At 40.3% G+C, this 15,022-nt stretch overlaps 1 protein-coding gene across 1 annotated transcript in view; it reads left to right on the forward strand.

The window, feature by feature from the left end:
- cacna1g (calcium channel, voltage-dependent, T type, alpha 1G subunit) overlaps positions 1-7,274 on the forward strand; it is a 221,427-nt gene extending 214,153 nt beyond the window's left edge. The window contains exons 34-35 of the mRNA XM_053639816.1: positions 3,608-3,777; positions 5,743-7,274. Coding sequence (XP_053495791.1) covers positions 3,608-3,777; positions 5,743-6,627 — 1,055 coding nt within the window. The 3' untranslated portion in view covers positions 6,628-7,274. The remainder of the gene's footprint in view (positions 1-3,607; positions 3,778-5,742) is intronic.
- The last annotated feature ends 7,748 nt before the right edge of the window (positions 7,275-15,022 follow it).

Raw genomic sequence — 15,022 nt, forward strand, 5'->3', positions numbered from 1 at the left:
CCTCAACAGGATGTCTGCCCCCCCTTTCCAGTTGCCCAGAATGTACATTGCACTCATTGACGATGTAAATGGTGAATTCTCCATGCGTACTGAGGTTACTTTTGGAGTTCCACAGGCTTCTGTTTTAGGCCCACTGCTCTTTACTTTATATATGCTACCCCTAGGTCAAATTATTCGTAAACATGGAATTAGCTTCCACTGTTATGCTGATGATACACAGTTGTATGTTTCAGCGAAGCCAGAGGACAGACAGAAGCTTAGTAAAGCTGAGGATTGTGTAAAGGACATTAGACATTGGATGTTAACTAACTTCCTTCTACTTAATTCTGATAAAACAGAAATACTTTTATTAGGCCCACGTGTAGCTAGAAGTAATCTTTCTGATCACATGGTTACTCTGGATGGTCTTTCTGTTTCATCATGTGCAGCAGTTAAAGACCTTGGAGTGATTATTGACTCCAGCCTATCATTTGATGCTCATGTAGATAATATTACTAGGATAGCCTTCTTTCATCTCAGAAATATTTCTAAAATAAGAAACATATTGTCACTACATGATGCGGAAATACTAGTTCATGCATTCGTCACCTCTAGATTAGATTACTGTAATGCCTTACTGTCTGGATGTTCCAGTAGGAATATAAATAAGCTCCAGTTAGTCCAGAATGCAGCTGCTAGAGTCCTAACTAGAACTAGAAGGTACGACCATATCACACCGATATTATCAATACTGCATTGGCTCCCAGTAAAATCTCGCATTAACTATAAAATACTTTTATTAACCTATAAAGCACTAAATGGTCTCGCGCCACAATATCTAAGCGACCTTTTGGTTTTATATAATCCGCCACGCCTACTTAGATCAAAAGATGCAGGCTATTTGACGGTACCTCGAATAGTGAAGGCTACAGCAGGGGGAAGAGCTTTCTCTTATAGAGCCCCACAGTTATGGAACAGTCTTCCTATTAGTGTTCGGGACTCAGACACAGTCTCAGTGTTTAAGTCTAGGCTTAAAATGTATTTGTTTACTCAAGCCTACCCTGACTAGATTCTGTTCTACTACTTCGCAGTCATAATAATCTTTTTTCTCCCTCTCTCCTTTTGCCGAGCCCCACATGAATTTATGGAGATACTAGAGATCCAGATCCTTTCTGCCTCTGGATGGAGCTCAAATCTTCTTTAATTCCAGACTGCTGGGACTACGGCTGCTCCTAAGGCCATACAGACTTCATATAAATCCATAATGAACTTTTTCACACTATCTGTTGTTACCCAGATGAGGATGGGTTCCCTTCTGAGTCGGGTTCCTCTCAAGGTTTCTTCCTCTTAAAACATCTTAGGGAGTTTTTCCTTGCCACCGTCGCCACTCAGTGGCTTGCTCAGTTGGGATAAATTCGCACCTTTAATATCTGTATACCATGTTGACATTTCTGTAAAGCTGCTTTGAGACAATGTCTATTGTAAAAAGCGCTATACAAATAAAATTGAATTGAATTGAATTGAATTGACAAAACTTTGCCTCTGCCCAGAGAAGAATTAGTTGCACCTGCCTGAACAGGGGGTGTGGACATAATCCTCCCTGTTGGTCAATATATGAGACCACCGCTGTGTTGTCTGTAAGCACATGGTGTCCTCTCAAATGAGGAAGAAGGAATTTCAGTGCTAGAAATATGGCCCACATTTCTAGGCAATTTATACAGTATGTCACTCCAACTGAGGGCCACTCCAGAGACCGTGAGCTGGACAGCTGTCTAAGACCGCGCTCCAGCCCGTGAGGGAGGTGTGTGTCCTTACCGCCTTGCGCTAAGGAGACACCCCTAGAGTGTGACCCAAGGCTAGAAACCGGGGACACTCAAATTCTCAGAGCACGCAGGCATCGCCGCATGACACTGATTCTCTCAGAGTGTAATAGGCCCAGTGGTATGACGTTGGCTGCCCATAAGCTCCAATAGTCTCCCATAGAGACTGGAGGGGATGCCAAGATCCAGCTTTATCTTGCTCAATGTTGATAGAATTGACCCTACGCATGTTGGGGATAGAAATGCCCTCATCGTAGTAGAATCCTTATAACCCCTAGAAAAGTTGTCCACTGCACTGGAGAAAGCATACTTTTCTGAGGTTCAACCTAAGCCCCAAGCTCTTCATGTGGCCGAGAACAACATCTTGATGTTGAACCGCCAGTTCCCTGGATCGTGATAGAATGCACAGTTTTCCCCCAGAAGCCTGATATTTTGTCATGCAGTTCTGAAAGAAAGGGTGTTTTCTGCAGTGTGAGGGATTTACTTTCACTATTGAGAAAAAGACTCATCCAGCCTTAGTAATCACTTTAAGCAGCTCTTTATATGCTGCTCTCAGTTTTTAGTACACCATTTTGGCTCCTCGGAATTATTACTATTATTTTTGTGTGTTTGTTTTTTTCCTCTTTTTTCCCTTTTGACTTTCCATAGCGGAAGGAGGAGTCGTGACGCGAGCTCCAAAATCCAGCAGAGAGCCAGACCCGGAAGACAGAGCAAGAGATAGAGCAGTGCTCGTCTCTGGCTCCTCTTCCGAATCCATAAGAGATCCCTCGGACCTGAGATCCGTGAGGCTCTGAAACCCAACTCGCTTCAGCTTCCAACAAGAGAGCAAGTCGCGAGCAGAGCTGCCTGATGTAGGCGTTACAATGTGCAGCCTCTCGAGGCTGCCATTGCATGCTCCACCCCGTAGACACTTCACACAGAAAGTGTGCACTACTCCCTGTGATGAAACAGGAGCAAGCTGTAACACACTTCCCGAATTCTCTCACTCATATTTTTCTCTCTCGCTCATTCCTTTTTTTTCTTCGCTTTTTTTAAAGGGATAGAAAGGTTCTGAGATTTTGAGAAAAGATCGAGAGGAAATGGTGCGTCTTTTGTTTCTTTACACAAACAACCAAAATGCAGTCTCGCTGAAGATAATAAGGTTGATGGCACGGTTCACAGGTGCCATATTTATATCACGTGACGCACTTAATTCCCACGTCACCTGATCATGGCAGGACTATAAATGGAGGCATGATTTTACACAAGCTTCAGATACCGGTCGCGCGCAAGGGCACTCCCATAGTGTTATGCTAAATGCAACGTCGAGTTCCCTTTGAAAGGGAACAGTGGCCATGTCAAGCATATTGGATACAGTGTGGTGCTCATGTGGCACTGTGTGATGTGTTTACTGTTTTTATTCATACAATTTTCACTGCTTTATCTGCTTTATCCTGGTCAGGGTTGCTGTGGATTAAAGGATTTATTTCCTTATATTTTGAGCAAAGACGGTTATAAGCAGAACTGCAGCAGCAGCCAGGATTGGTCAGAATTGCGTCGGGAGTGGGTGGGAATGGAAAACATTTTTAGAAAATGTCCCATACTCACATCTCTAATATGGGTCCCCAATTCCATATGATTTTTGTCAGAACTTGACAGCTCCTTAATTTTGCTATAAGAATAACACTTACTGTATGTTTGGTATTGGACATTTTACATATTCAGTATGTCATAATATATTCCATGTGCCTTAAATTATTTCATGCTAAAAATTATGGGAGTTCCTGAATATTTGTCACATTAAATAACTCTTTTATCTCTATTCACAGGCTCCATTAGCTCTGTACAGTCTCAGACAGAAGAGCCCGCACAGCACCTGACTGTACCTACAGATCTGTTCCGGCCCATCAGCCCCCACAGCCTGTCTGACTCAGAGTGTATTCCCAGAATTCCTCCCCCTCGCCGGGGACACACACTCTCCCGCACCTTGCGCCGACAGGTGAGCTCTACCCACACACTTCACGTCACACATTTACAGCTTTCTCTCAAAAGACTCAATGACACTGACTGTGCTACATCAGCGTCTTTGTGAATTTCTTCTCCGCACCTGCTACTTAGTCATTGCTTGCCTTTCGTTGTATTCTGTGTATCTTCTGTCCGTTTTATGTAGTGTATTTGGAGCCTCTGCATGACAGACCTGTCCTCTGGTCTATTCCATTGCCACTCATAATTCTTCCTGAATTCTCTTCTTCCTCTTCTTTTTTTCTCCTTTTCTTCTTGTGCCCTGTGTATCCACTAATGTGACTAATCCTGATCAGATCAGCATGGTACAGCACACATCGGACCCCAGCCTGCTCCTGAGACACAGATACTCCTGCTGCTGAGAGAGCTGGAGTGGTAGCCTCTAGCATCTTTCAAATTCATTTGCACACCCCTCTATCCTGACTCTTTCCCTCACGTCTTTTCCATTCCCAAAATCTTACCATAATCCCCATGCCCCACTGCATTTTACCAGCGCTACTCTAAGGGACAAAATTAAAAGGGTTAAAATCAGGTACAATGTCACTTGTAGTGAGCAGAGGACAGAGAGGTAGCTTTATTTAAAGCATTTCTCTTTCCAACCAGGAAGCGGCAGTCCCATGGTCTAGTGTCTATTTTGTAACAATCATTGATATTCAACATTGACAAGCCTTTGCAGTATCTCACCTTCAGAGTCACCAGTTCGATCCTGAGCTCTGGTTACTGTCTGTCTGGAGTTTAACATATTCATCTGGGTTTCCTCAAGTTTCTCCCCACCTCCCAGAAACAGGTGCATTAGCTGTAGGTGGATTGGCTTTGTTAAATTGCCCATAGGCATGGTTGAGAGGATTATTTTAAAAATGTATTCTGTTACAGTTACAAATTACTTCATAAAAAATGTCATCAGTAACTTAATCCGAGTATCACAATATGAAAGTAATGTAATCTGATTGCTTTTGGATCACTTTAAGGTCACATATGTTTACAAAGAACAATTTGTGTTCATTTCTACCAAATTTACTTTGCGCAAAATCTACTTTGCGCAAAATTTATTTGCGCATGCCCCAGGAGGTTGCTCATGTGAGTCCAGACTGGCAAAAGATTAAGAAATGTAGTCTGTTTAAGTAATGTAGTGACCACTAGATGGCAGTGATGTCTATATTATGCTCCCCTTCTATATTAAACATGAAGGTGGCAGAACATACACACCGTTTAGTTCACTTCTGTCATTTCTGTCCTTCAACTCTCCAAATTATTACATGAAGCTACTTGATCTTTAGCCCTTCTTTGAAGTTCACTACCACATTTCTCCTACTGGGCTTGTGAGCAGGAGGTAAACTTATAGTCATTTGATTCAGAGTGTGACCTCTGGTACATAGCCCTTTCTGGAGAAAGGGGGTTGTTTTGTTGTCTCTTACAGTATATCCCAGTGGCTCAGAGTGCAGTCTGCCAAACAGAACATAAAGGATTTCATTAGAGAGTTCCTCTGCCCTAGTTCAGAAGTGTTATTCATATTATTCAATGTTTACCTTTAATGACAGCTATAGCCTATGTATTTAAATTTCATCTAAAGAAACAAATCACCAGAAGTGTAATGAATTGAAAGAGAGACAAGGGAGAAATAAGAGGAAAGGGCAGATATTGATGTTGCAAACTGTGCCTTGCACTGAACAACATTTTTATATAGTTGAAAGTGCACAGTTCAAGGCATTAGTTCTACAGAAAGACTAACTAGTCTAACTTCTATATTTGCCAGAGCACAGAATTTATGGTTGACTTACAAATGGCAAACTCTACTCTAAACCCACTGCTCATCTTTCCCAGCTCTCGTAATCCCTTCCAGTCTCATTTTAACAATCTCTCTTTCTCATCTTATCATGCCTTAAACACTCTCCCTCGTTCCCTTCCTTCTCACTTCCACCTCTCCCAACCCTGCTTTCCTCAGGTGGCAGTGAGCACTGACTCTCAGGAGGCCTTGTACACAAAAGGAGGGGAGAATGAGGGCCCCAAGGGGCTTGGTGAACTCTCCACTCCTCCCACTACATTCCCAGCACTGCAGCAGTTTCGCCAACCATCACTCTTCCTCATTCCTGCAACACCAGGCGCCTCTCCCAAACCAATGCGTGGCAGTGTGCACACACAGCACAACCCCCATGATCAATACAACATCTGCTCCAGGCACCAGTGCTCTCCCCCGACCCATGATAAGCCTGCTGAGGTGGACTCGGTGGATCAGGAGGTGTCTCAAATAATCCAATCAGGATTTGAAGATTATAAAGGTCAAGACTGCATTAGAGGAGGTGGAATTGGGGGAGGGCTGTGGGAAGGCCGCGGTCCATCTCTGAGGCAGTTGAAGAAGTATCACAGTGCAGACGTGCAGTGTAGGCGGGCACCACTACTACTGCCTCGGCCCTCTTCCTGGCTTGATGACCCACGGCGCCACTCCATCGAGGTTTGTCCATCGGTAGAGAGCAGCCCCCAGAGAAGCTCCGTGTCTTCTGGTTTTGTGTCACGTGCAGACAGCTTACAACAGCCCTCGCCCCGGACCCAAAAGAAGAAGATGAGTCCTCCTTGCATCTCTGTGGACCCTCCAGAGGGGCTGGTGCTTCCAAGGGACTTCCAGCTAGTGTTGGACACTGGGATGGGCACAGTGCCACCATCTCTGCCCAGCAGGGACACCTGCCTGAGAAGAAGAGCCCCCTCCAGTGAATCCAAGGACTCATTCGATCTGGGTGGAGGAGGAGATGGGTTGCCCCAAGAGGGGGTTTCTAACCCCAAGCTATTAACTCTGCCCAATTTCTCCTTTGAGAAGACAAGCTCTGAGCACTGAACATACACACAAATACACTAAGGTGCATACAAATGCATAGAGATGCACATAAACAAGACAATGTACTCTGTGTGTCCATGACAGTGATAATAGTAATAATAGCATAGAGAGTAATAGTGTTAAACACAACAATGGTGAATAACCAATGATCATGATGAATAGTGACCATTTCTTGTTTTTGTTCTGTACTGCCAAAAAAGAAAACAAAACGACACTGTAATGAGGACAAACCAAGCTAATAACAGAACTGTCTCTCTTCCATCATGCCAACAAGCATTTGCTGGCAATCTATGACCTCCTATTGAACGTTGTTCTTGGGGCCCACACAGGGCTCCTTCTGGCTGTTTTGGAGACTTTTTTAGCACAGCTCTTTCCCCCCAAGAGCAGTGGTGAAGGTACAAAGCAATATGAACGTTTTAGAGACACTATTTTCTTAAATTATTGGGCCATAGTATTTGTACAGGATGTAGATTTTTTTAATTTCAATATATTTTTATTTGTGTCCCTTTGTGAATTTTCAATGTTTAAATTGTTTGTTGTTTTGCTTTATTTTTTCACCATAGGATATTTTTAGCCTTAGGGAGGATTTTAAAAAAAAGAAAAGGAAACATTTTTTTCATTCAAGTTCCAAGATCCATGTATTTGTAGTAATAATGTTAATAATAATAATAATAATAATAATAATAATAATAATTATATATATATATATATATATATATATATATATATATATATATATATATATATATATATATATAGTAACAACTAATTAAATTGCTCTTTGATTTTTAAACACAAGCAAATGATCTTAATGAGTTGAATAATCAGCTTTATTTGTGTTTGTTGCCCTGAATTGCATACTGTCAACAACACTTCACAGCTCATTACTGGTCTATTCATGAAACACTACGTGCAGCCATTCATTTCTTGTGAACCCTGTGACATTGACCTGTGATATTGACATACATGCATTTAGTTCTGTATTCACTTTTAAAAAAAAAGAAAAGAAAAGAAATTAATGTAAAATTCACCTTTATTAGGCAAAATACATTTCAGTATCAAAATAATATCCAAACCCACTGTTCTGTTTTTCCACTAGTCTTCAGAAATTTCAGCTGATTTTCAGTGTAACATGATCAAAATACATTGTGTGTTAAAGCTGTTTACAGCATATCCTTCCACCGTACAGGTTGAAATGAATCTTATTTCTTTTTTCTTAATTTCTCCTCGGAATGTTTGCCCTTTCTTTTAATAATGTCTTGCTGAATGTATTCATCTCCTTTAATCCCTGGGGAAGTTTCACACCCTTAAAAATATTACAACTTCAAAATAACAGGCAAACAGTTTGTTCCCTACTAATGACTGCATTTTAAAGCCTGATGAGTGAGTACTAACAATAAGTGGTAAGTACTATATCAGTATTTTAGTTTATAGTATTAGTGTAGACAGTGCAGGATTGTGTTTTCACTAAACATACACTAACTTACCAATAACCCTGTAATCAAAATTTGTCTCTCTGTGTGTGTGAGAGACATTTGCAATAAGCTAATTTAACCGGATATTTTTTGTTTCACATGATAAACATTTTTCATTGTGGTTTTAAGTGCCTTGGCCAAGTGGCTGACATCAGAGACACTAAAACATTATGATTCAGTAGCATCAAAGCACTATTGACAGCACATCCCAGCTCCATTTGGGATATTTTTAACTTTGCCAAAAGAAATACATAAATAGCAATTTATCTTCTGCATCTTTGGCCTTTGAAAAAATGTGATTCTGATTTAGTATAGTGAAATATGAAGTTGTTTCCGAACATTGTACGTAGGTAGGGCTTTGTGTGTCAACATCTGAAATTTACATTGGGTTTGTTTTATGAAGCCGGATCAAGCTGGAATCTCAACTGCTTAAGTGTAGCACAGCATACTGTATATTATATGTGTGTGTGGTGGTCTGGGAAAACCCAGATGTCTTTGAGCCTCAATTCTGGCAGACCGCCAAAAATCAGGTTTTGACTAAAATTTGTTTGTTTATTTATTTATTTTATGGGAAGCCATAAATATACACTATATGACCAAATGTTTGTGGACATATGACCAATCACACCCATATGTGCTTGGTGAACATCCCAGTATAGATTTCATCCCCCAGTTGCTACTCTAACAGTCTCCACTCTTCTGGGAAGGCTTTACACTAGATTTTAGAGCATGGCTGTTTGAGTGAATTTGCCCATTCAATCACAAGAGCATTAGTGAGGTTAGGCACTGATGTCAGGTGAGGAGGCCTAGCATGTAGTCAGCATTCCAGTTCATCTCAAAGTCAGGGCTCTGTGCAGGCCACTCAAGTTTTTCCACTGCAACCCTGGCAAACCATGTCTTCATGGATTCTCACTTTGTGTACAGGGGCATTGTCCTGAAGGAACAGATTTGGGCCTCTTAGTTCCAGTAAGGTAAATTTTAATGCTACAGCATACAAAGACATTCTAGACAATTGTGTGCTTCAAACTTTGTAGCAACAGTTTGGGAATGCTCACATAATGTCTGTGAGGGTCAGGTGTCCACATCCTTTTGGTCATATGGTGTATTCCACCAAAACAACATGGAAATATTTTGATTTACTTTTTATTCTTTCCTAAGCTTCTTCCTGCACATATCATGTTGGGTAAGGAGCCAGTATAACTAACAGTCTGGCTAACAGCCAAGCTGTCTTAAAATGTCTAGATAACCTTGCTAGCTAAATGTGATTCCTAACAGAGTCAATTTCAGGCTTTGATGAATTTGTTGGATAGCTACATGCTATTGTGAAATGGGCGTAAGCCTAAGATTGTAATCAGATACCAGCTGGTAAAATGTCCCTGATGCTCCTGGACCACAGTCTGAAAAAGGATTCTTTAAATACAAGGACTCTTTAAATTTATCCTTTTTCACTTTTGGGATTAACCAGATAAGTGTAACCAGCCTATAGTTTTTAGGTAAATATTTATAGAAGAACATGTCACAATGTGAAGGGTTTGCTCATCCTGCCGCACATATCTCCATTTATTTGACCCTTCATGCTGTAGTGCATGGTTTAAAATGCAAATCATTTCCATAAACATTACAATAAGCGTTTTCCAAAGCACTGTTTTTGTACTACTCTATACTCTAGTGTGAGATATTATTTTGTGATTGGAGTCATTTCAAGATAATTTCCCTGCTAATAATAAGATAACTTACATAAACATTGTTGAGCATTTCTTGCATTGCATCCAAGTTCTTAATGGTTGGACACACCAAGTGGAATTCACTTGATTTGCTTACATTTGCTTAATCAGTGACATGCCATATTTACTTCATAGTTGCATCGATTGCGTAACACATTAGAAAGGAAGGAAAGGAAATAGTTTCTGTATTTAGGGAAATTTCCTTCTGCTATCAGATGTTTATAACTGTGCATAAGGAAATCCTTGTAAGTTGGAATTTATTATGTTTTCATCATGCAGATGTATTTGCATCTTGCATTCATATTTGGGGAATTGACTATTTCAAAACATTTTCCTTAAAGGCGTGGATAAATTGGCATTACGTGTAGTTTCTTACGTGATTCTGATCTACATTCCATACAGGTTGTTTTTGGTTTATTATCCCAGCAAACGACAGAGTTCTGATAAAGGAAGAGGCATAATCACTCTTCAATGATGGTCTACTCATTCACAAAATAATGCAACATTAAATTTCTACAACATGCTACTCTTCCTAAGCCATTTTGACTTCTGTAGATTCTCTGGATTTTTGTTTAAAATAATACTACATCATAATCTATATTTAATTCAGTTCAGTTCAATTTTATTTATAAAACTGCAGAAATTGGAGGCAAGCTTGGGACAACTCAAAAAGGCTCTTTATTTTCCCTTTTTCTCTGTGAGTGCTTTTCAGTGCTTTGTGACTAGTGGTCTCGCGCGCGCCCACACAAACACAAACACAAACACGCACAGCTCAACGCTGCTCACTTCCTTGCAACTCCCTCCATTAGTAAACTACCCACAGGTGCATGCTCATCCCTATTACTCCATGAGACGACGTGAAAAAGAAACCTTGAGACGCAAAACGGATTCTATCCTCTACTGCGTGATACCAGGTTATTATAGAGTGATTATGAATCATTACTCCTCCACAGTGGTACACTACAAAGTCAGACAGTACTGAGTGTGTTCCTTCAGTACATGCATGACAATTTTTAATGATTACAGAAGTTTCTAGCTTAAAATATTAAATTTCTATGATTACAGAAGAGGTTTTAGCTTCAAATATTAAACTTCTACGATTACGAAATTTGTAGCTTTAAATATATTTTTAATGGCTTTCTCAGAGAAACTGGGCTTCATAAAAATGCTATGAGAAAAGTACAAATATTCCTATCATGATCACCATTCCCATCATTCTATACTTTTTTTTTCTACTCAGTTATTTCTAAAATCTGATTTATATCTTAGAGAATATGTCAGTAAGCAGGTGTGCAATAATCTTGATCCATATTAAGCCTATTCAAGGCCTATTCAAGTCTGTTTTCAAAAAGAAAATGCTAGAACTGCAATAGGACATTGACAAAATTACAGTACATGAGTGACCAGTTAGTTTATTGACTTATCATGAAAATTGTTTTAGGACTAGTGTTGTTTTTGGAACTGGAATTTCATGTACAAAACACAGACAAGCAGGGTGATACAAACAGTAAAATGAAACAGTGCTGTTATACTAAATGTCAGCACTTTTGGAATTCCACTTGCACAAACAAATTAGTAGACGGTTGTATAAAATGTGCTCAAAGTATCCAAATGGTGCTGATGTGCAAGAAGATAACACAGACTGTCTGTCCCTATGCCCCACCTTAAGAACTTCAAGCTAACCACCTTCTGGGTGGACTCAGATACTACAACGTCTGGTAAGACCTGCTGACGGGGCTTGGGTGTTTACATCAACACAGACTGGAGCATAAACACTGTGTTAGTTTTTAAAGCACTTTTCATTGCTGGTGGAATTCATGGTGGTCAGTCTTACTATCTGCCAAGTCATTGTTATTGTGGCTGTGGTCCCCCCAGTAAGTGTAATGCAGTGTCTTTACTGTAATGTTAAATGCTTTTATGACTTGGAGTATTTATGCTCTTACAGCCCCCCGTCCCCACCCCATGTACTCACCCCACTGTGTCCCATTATGCTTCTTCATTATTATTGCACTTTGCTATGTCCTGTCAGCACTCTGTATGTCATGCATATATGTTGCACCATGAGTCCAAAAGAAACGCTATTTCTTCTCAGTGTGTATTGCACATTATATATGGTTGGCTTTCGTCATTTCGAGACTGGACTACTGCAACTTGCTCCTGGCAGGTCTGCATCTGTGCAGCATTATACCTTTGCAACTGATCCAGAATGTAGATGTACAACTTGTTTTCAACCTCCCCGAGTTCTCCCACAACACCCCATTGCTACTGTCCCTCCATTGGCTTCCTGTAGTTGCCTGCATCAGATTTAAAAATGCTGATTTTTTAAGAGATTAAGTACACTACAGGGAAGCAGTGAGAGTGTAATGTAATTAAGATGTACACTATAGGGCAGCAGTAAATTGTAATGTAATTACTGAGCTGTACAAACAGTCTCATCCAACGTGGCGATTGAACCCATGACCCGGAAATTAAGAGTTTTATGATCTACTGACTGAGCTAGCCATGTTATCATAGCTTAAGTACACAAGAGGTAATCAGTGAGAGTGAAATGTGAATAGGTTGTACACTAGAGGGCAGCAGTGAGAGTAAAATGTTAATAGGTTGTACACTAGAGGGAAGCAGTCAGAGTGTAATCTAATTAGGTTGTACTGTAATTATGTTGTACACTAGAGGGCAGCAATAAGAGCTTAATGTTATTACTGAGCTGTACAAACATTCTCAACCAAAGTGGGGATTGAACCCATAAGACTTAATTTCTGAGCAGTACAAACAGACTCATCGAACGTGGGGATTGAACCCCTGACACTGAGTTTTATGCTTTACTAACTGAGCTAGCCAGGTTGTTAGACATTAAGAACACTAGGAGGAAGTACAATAGAGGGCAGCAGTGAGAGTGTAATGTAATTACTGAGCTGTACGATAAGTCTTGTCCATTGTGGGGTTTGAACCCATGACCAAACGACGCTGAGTTTAACAGCTTGATGCTTTACTGACTGAGCTATCCGGTTTACTAGAGGTTAAATATGCTAGAGGGAAGCTGTAAGCGTGTAATGTAACTAGAATGCATAATGAATGGTATCAGTGAGAGACTAATGTAATCCAACATAGGGATTGAACCAATGACATGATGACCCTGAAATTAATTGTTTTACGCTCTACTGACTGACCTGGACAGGTTGTCAGAAATTAAGTGCACTAGACAGCAGCAATAAGAGTGTAATGTAATTACTGAGGTGTACAAAAAGACTCATCCAATGTGTGGATTGAACCCATGACCCAATGACCATGAGATTAAGAGTTTTATGCTCTAATGACTTTGCCAGGTTGTTACACATTAAGTACACTAGAGGGAAGTAGTGAGAGTTTAATGGAATTAGGCTATACACTAGAGGGCAGAAATAAGAGTGTAATGTAATTACTGGTCTGTACCAAAAGTCTCATCCAACGTGGGGATTGAAACCATGACCAGTTGATCCTCAGATTAAGAGTCTTATGCTCTACTGATTGAGTTCACCTGGCTGTTAGACAGTAAGTACAATAGAGGAAATCAGTGAGAGTGTAATGTAACTAGGGTGTACAATAGTGGGAAGCAGTGAGAGAGTAATGTAATTACTGAGCTGTACAAACAGTTTTGTCCATCGTGGGGATTGAACCTATGACCCGACGACAATGAGATTTAAAATTTTCATGCGCTAATGAATGAGCTAGCCAGATTGTTGGAGATTAAGTACACTAGAGAGTAGCAATGAAAGTGTAATGTAAATAGGATGTTCACTAATGGGTAGCAATAAGACTCTAATGTAATTACTGATCAGTACAAACAGCTGTACAAACAGTCCCTTGCTGGCCCAAATTTAGCCTATTACCCAAAAACACTTCAAATTCAACATAGAAGCAAATACTCACATCTCCGAACCCAGTTGGAGATAGAAAAAAAGACACCAGCCGTGAGTGAGAAGAAGCAAGGGTCCAGATTTATTGGTTCCGTTCCACCACACGAGATCCACACCGATGAGAATTCTCAGAAGTGATCTGACACCCAGAGCTCAAACTCCAGTGTTTATACTGTATTTACACAGTAGATAACCAATATATTTCAGAAAGACTATGATATCAATACCAATAGGGTTAAAAAAGAGCTCATCTACATTACCATTATGTTTTGAAAGAGGCTTATCAAATTTACCATTATGTTTTGAAAGAGGACTTTCCGAATACCATTATGTTTTGAAAGAAGACTTTTTGGATACCATTAGGTTCGAAAGTGGAGAGAGACAAAACAATTTAGAGAGACCTTGGTCTCACTATTATCTCGCAGGGGCAGCTTGACTCAGCTACCCTTATAAATGGCTCCTCATGGTTTTCTCTTAAAATTAAGGCCTTCCTTGCGAGACAAGAATCTTCACCATCTGAATTATGAGTAAGTTACATTTTTCTGTATTTCTGGTTTATAATTTATTTTCATATTTGCTCTATATCTCTATTTTATATATAGTTATACTGCTTGCAAATGGTTTACTGTACTTCCTACTTCATAATATCATTATATTACCCTTCTACTATCCTACATATCCTACTACTCTTTATATTACCCTTATAATATCTTAATACTCCTTTTTATTATTCTTATAAAGTTATAATGTTATGTGTGTGTGAGAGAGAGAGACAGAGAGAGTGTGTGTGTGTGTTATGTCTACATGCCTGCCCTTGACTGTACGAGAGTGTTTGTGTTTGTTTGCACTCCTCAGCTCTTATACTTCTTTTGACTAATAAACCATAGTGTGTTACTCTTAAAATATCTTAAAGTGTGAATCCAATTCGTCAATATCCGCCTAATATCACTTTTGTGTGTCTAGGTGCCCGTCGTCATTTTTCCTTCTCTTCTTTGTGGGAGGCGCTGGATTTGGACCTGAACACTCACTATCAGCTCGCGCATCTCACTGCTGACATCATGGTGCTACTTAACGTTCTTCGCAGCACCCCCTCTGGAAATGGAAATGCGGGGTCCCCCCCAGATACAGAATCCACCCCGTGAATGTGTGTATTGACGCCTCTACGCAGACAGACCCTCCCTCCAGCTTTCAGTCTGAGGATGATGTCACCTTCTCTGATCTGGGCTCTGACCATTCTTCCCTCTTCTCACCTGTCAGTCTGCCATACTCTCAGTGGTCTCCTTATTTCACCTTTGCTGACTAT

This window comes from Ictalurus furcatus, chromosome 13, assembly GCF_023375685.1.
Source record: "Ictalurus furcatus strain D&B chromosome 13, Billie_1.0, whole genome shotgun sequence".
Taxonomy (NCBI): Eukaryota; Metazoa; Chordata; class Actinopteri; order Siluriformes; family Ictaluridae; genus Ictalurus; species Ictalurus furcatus.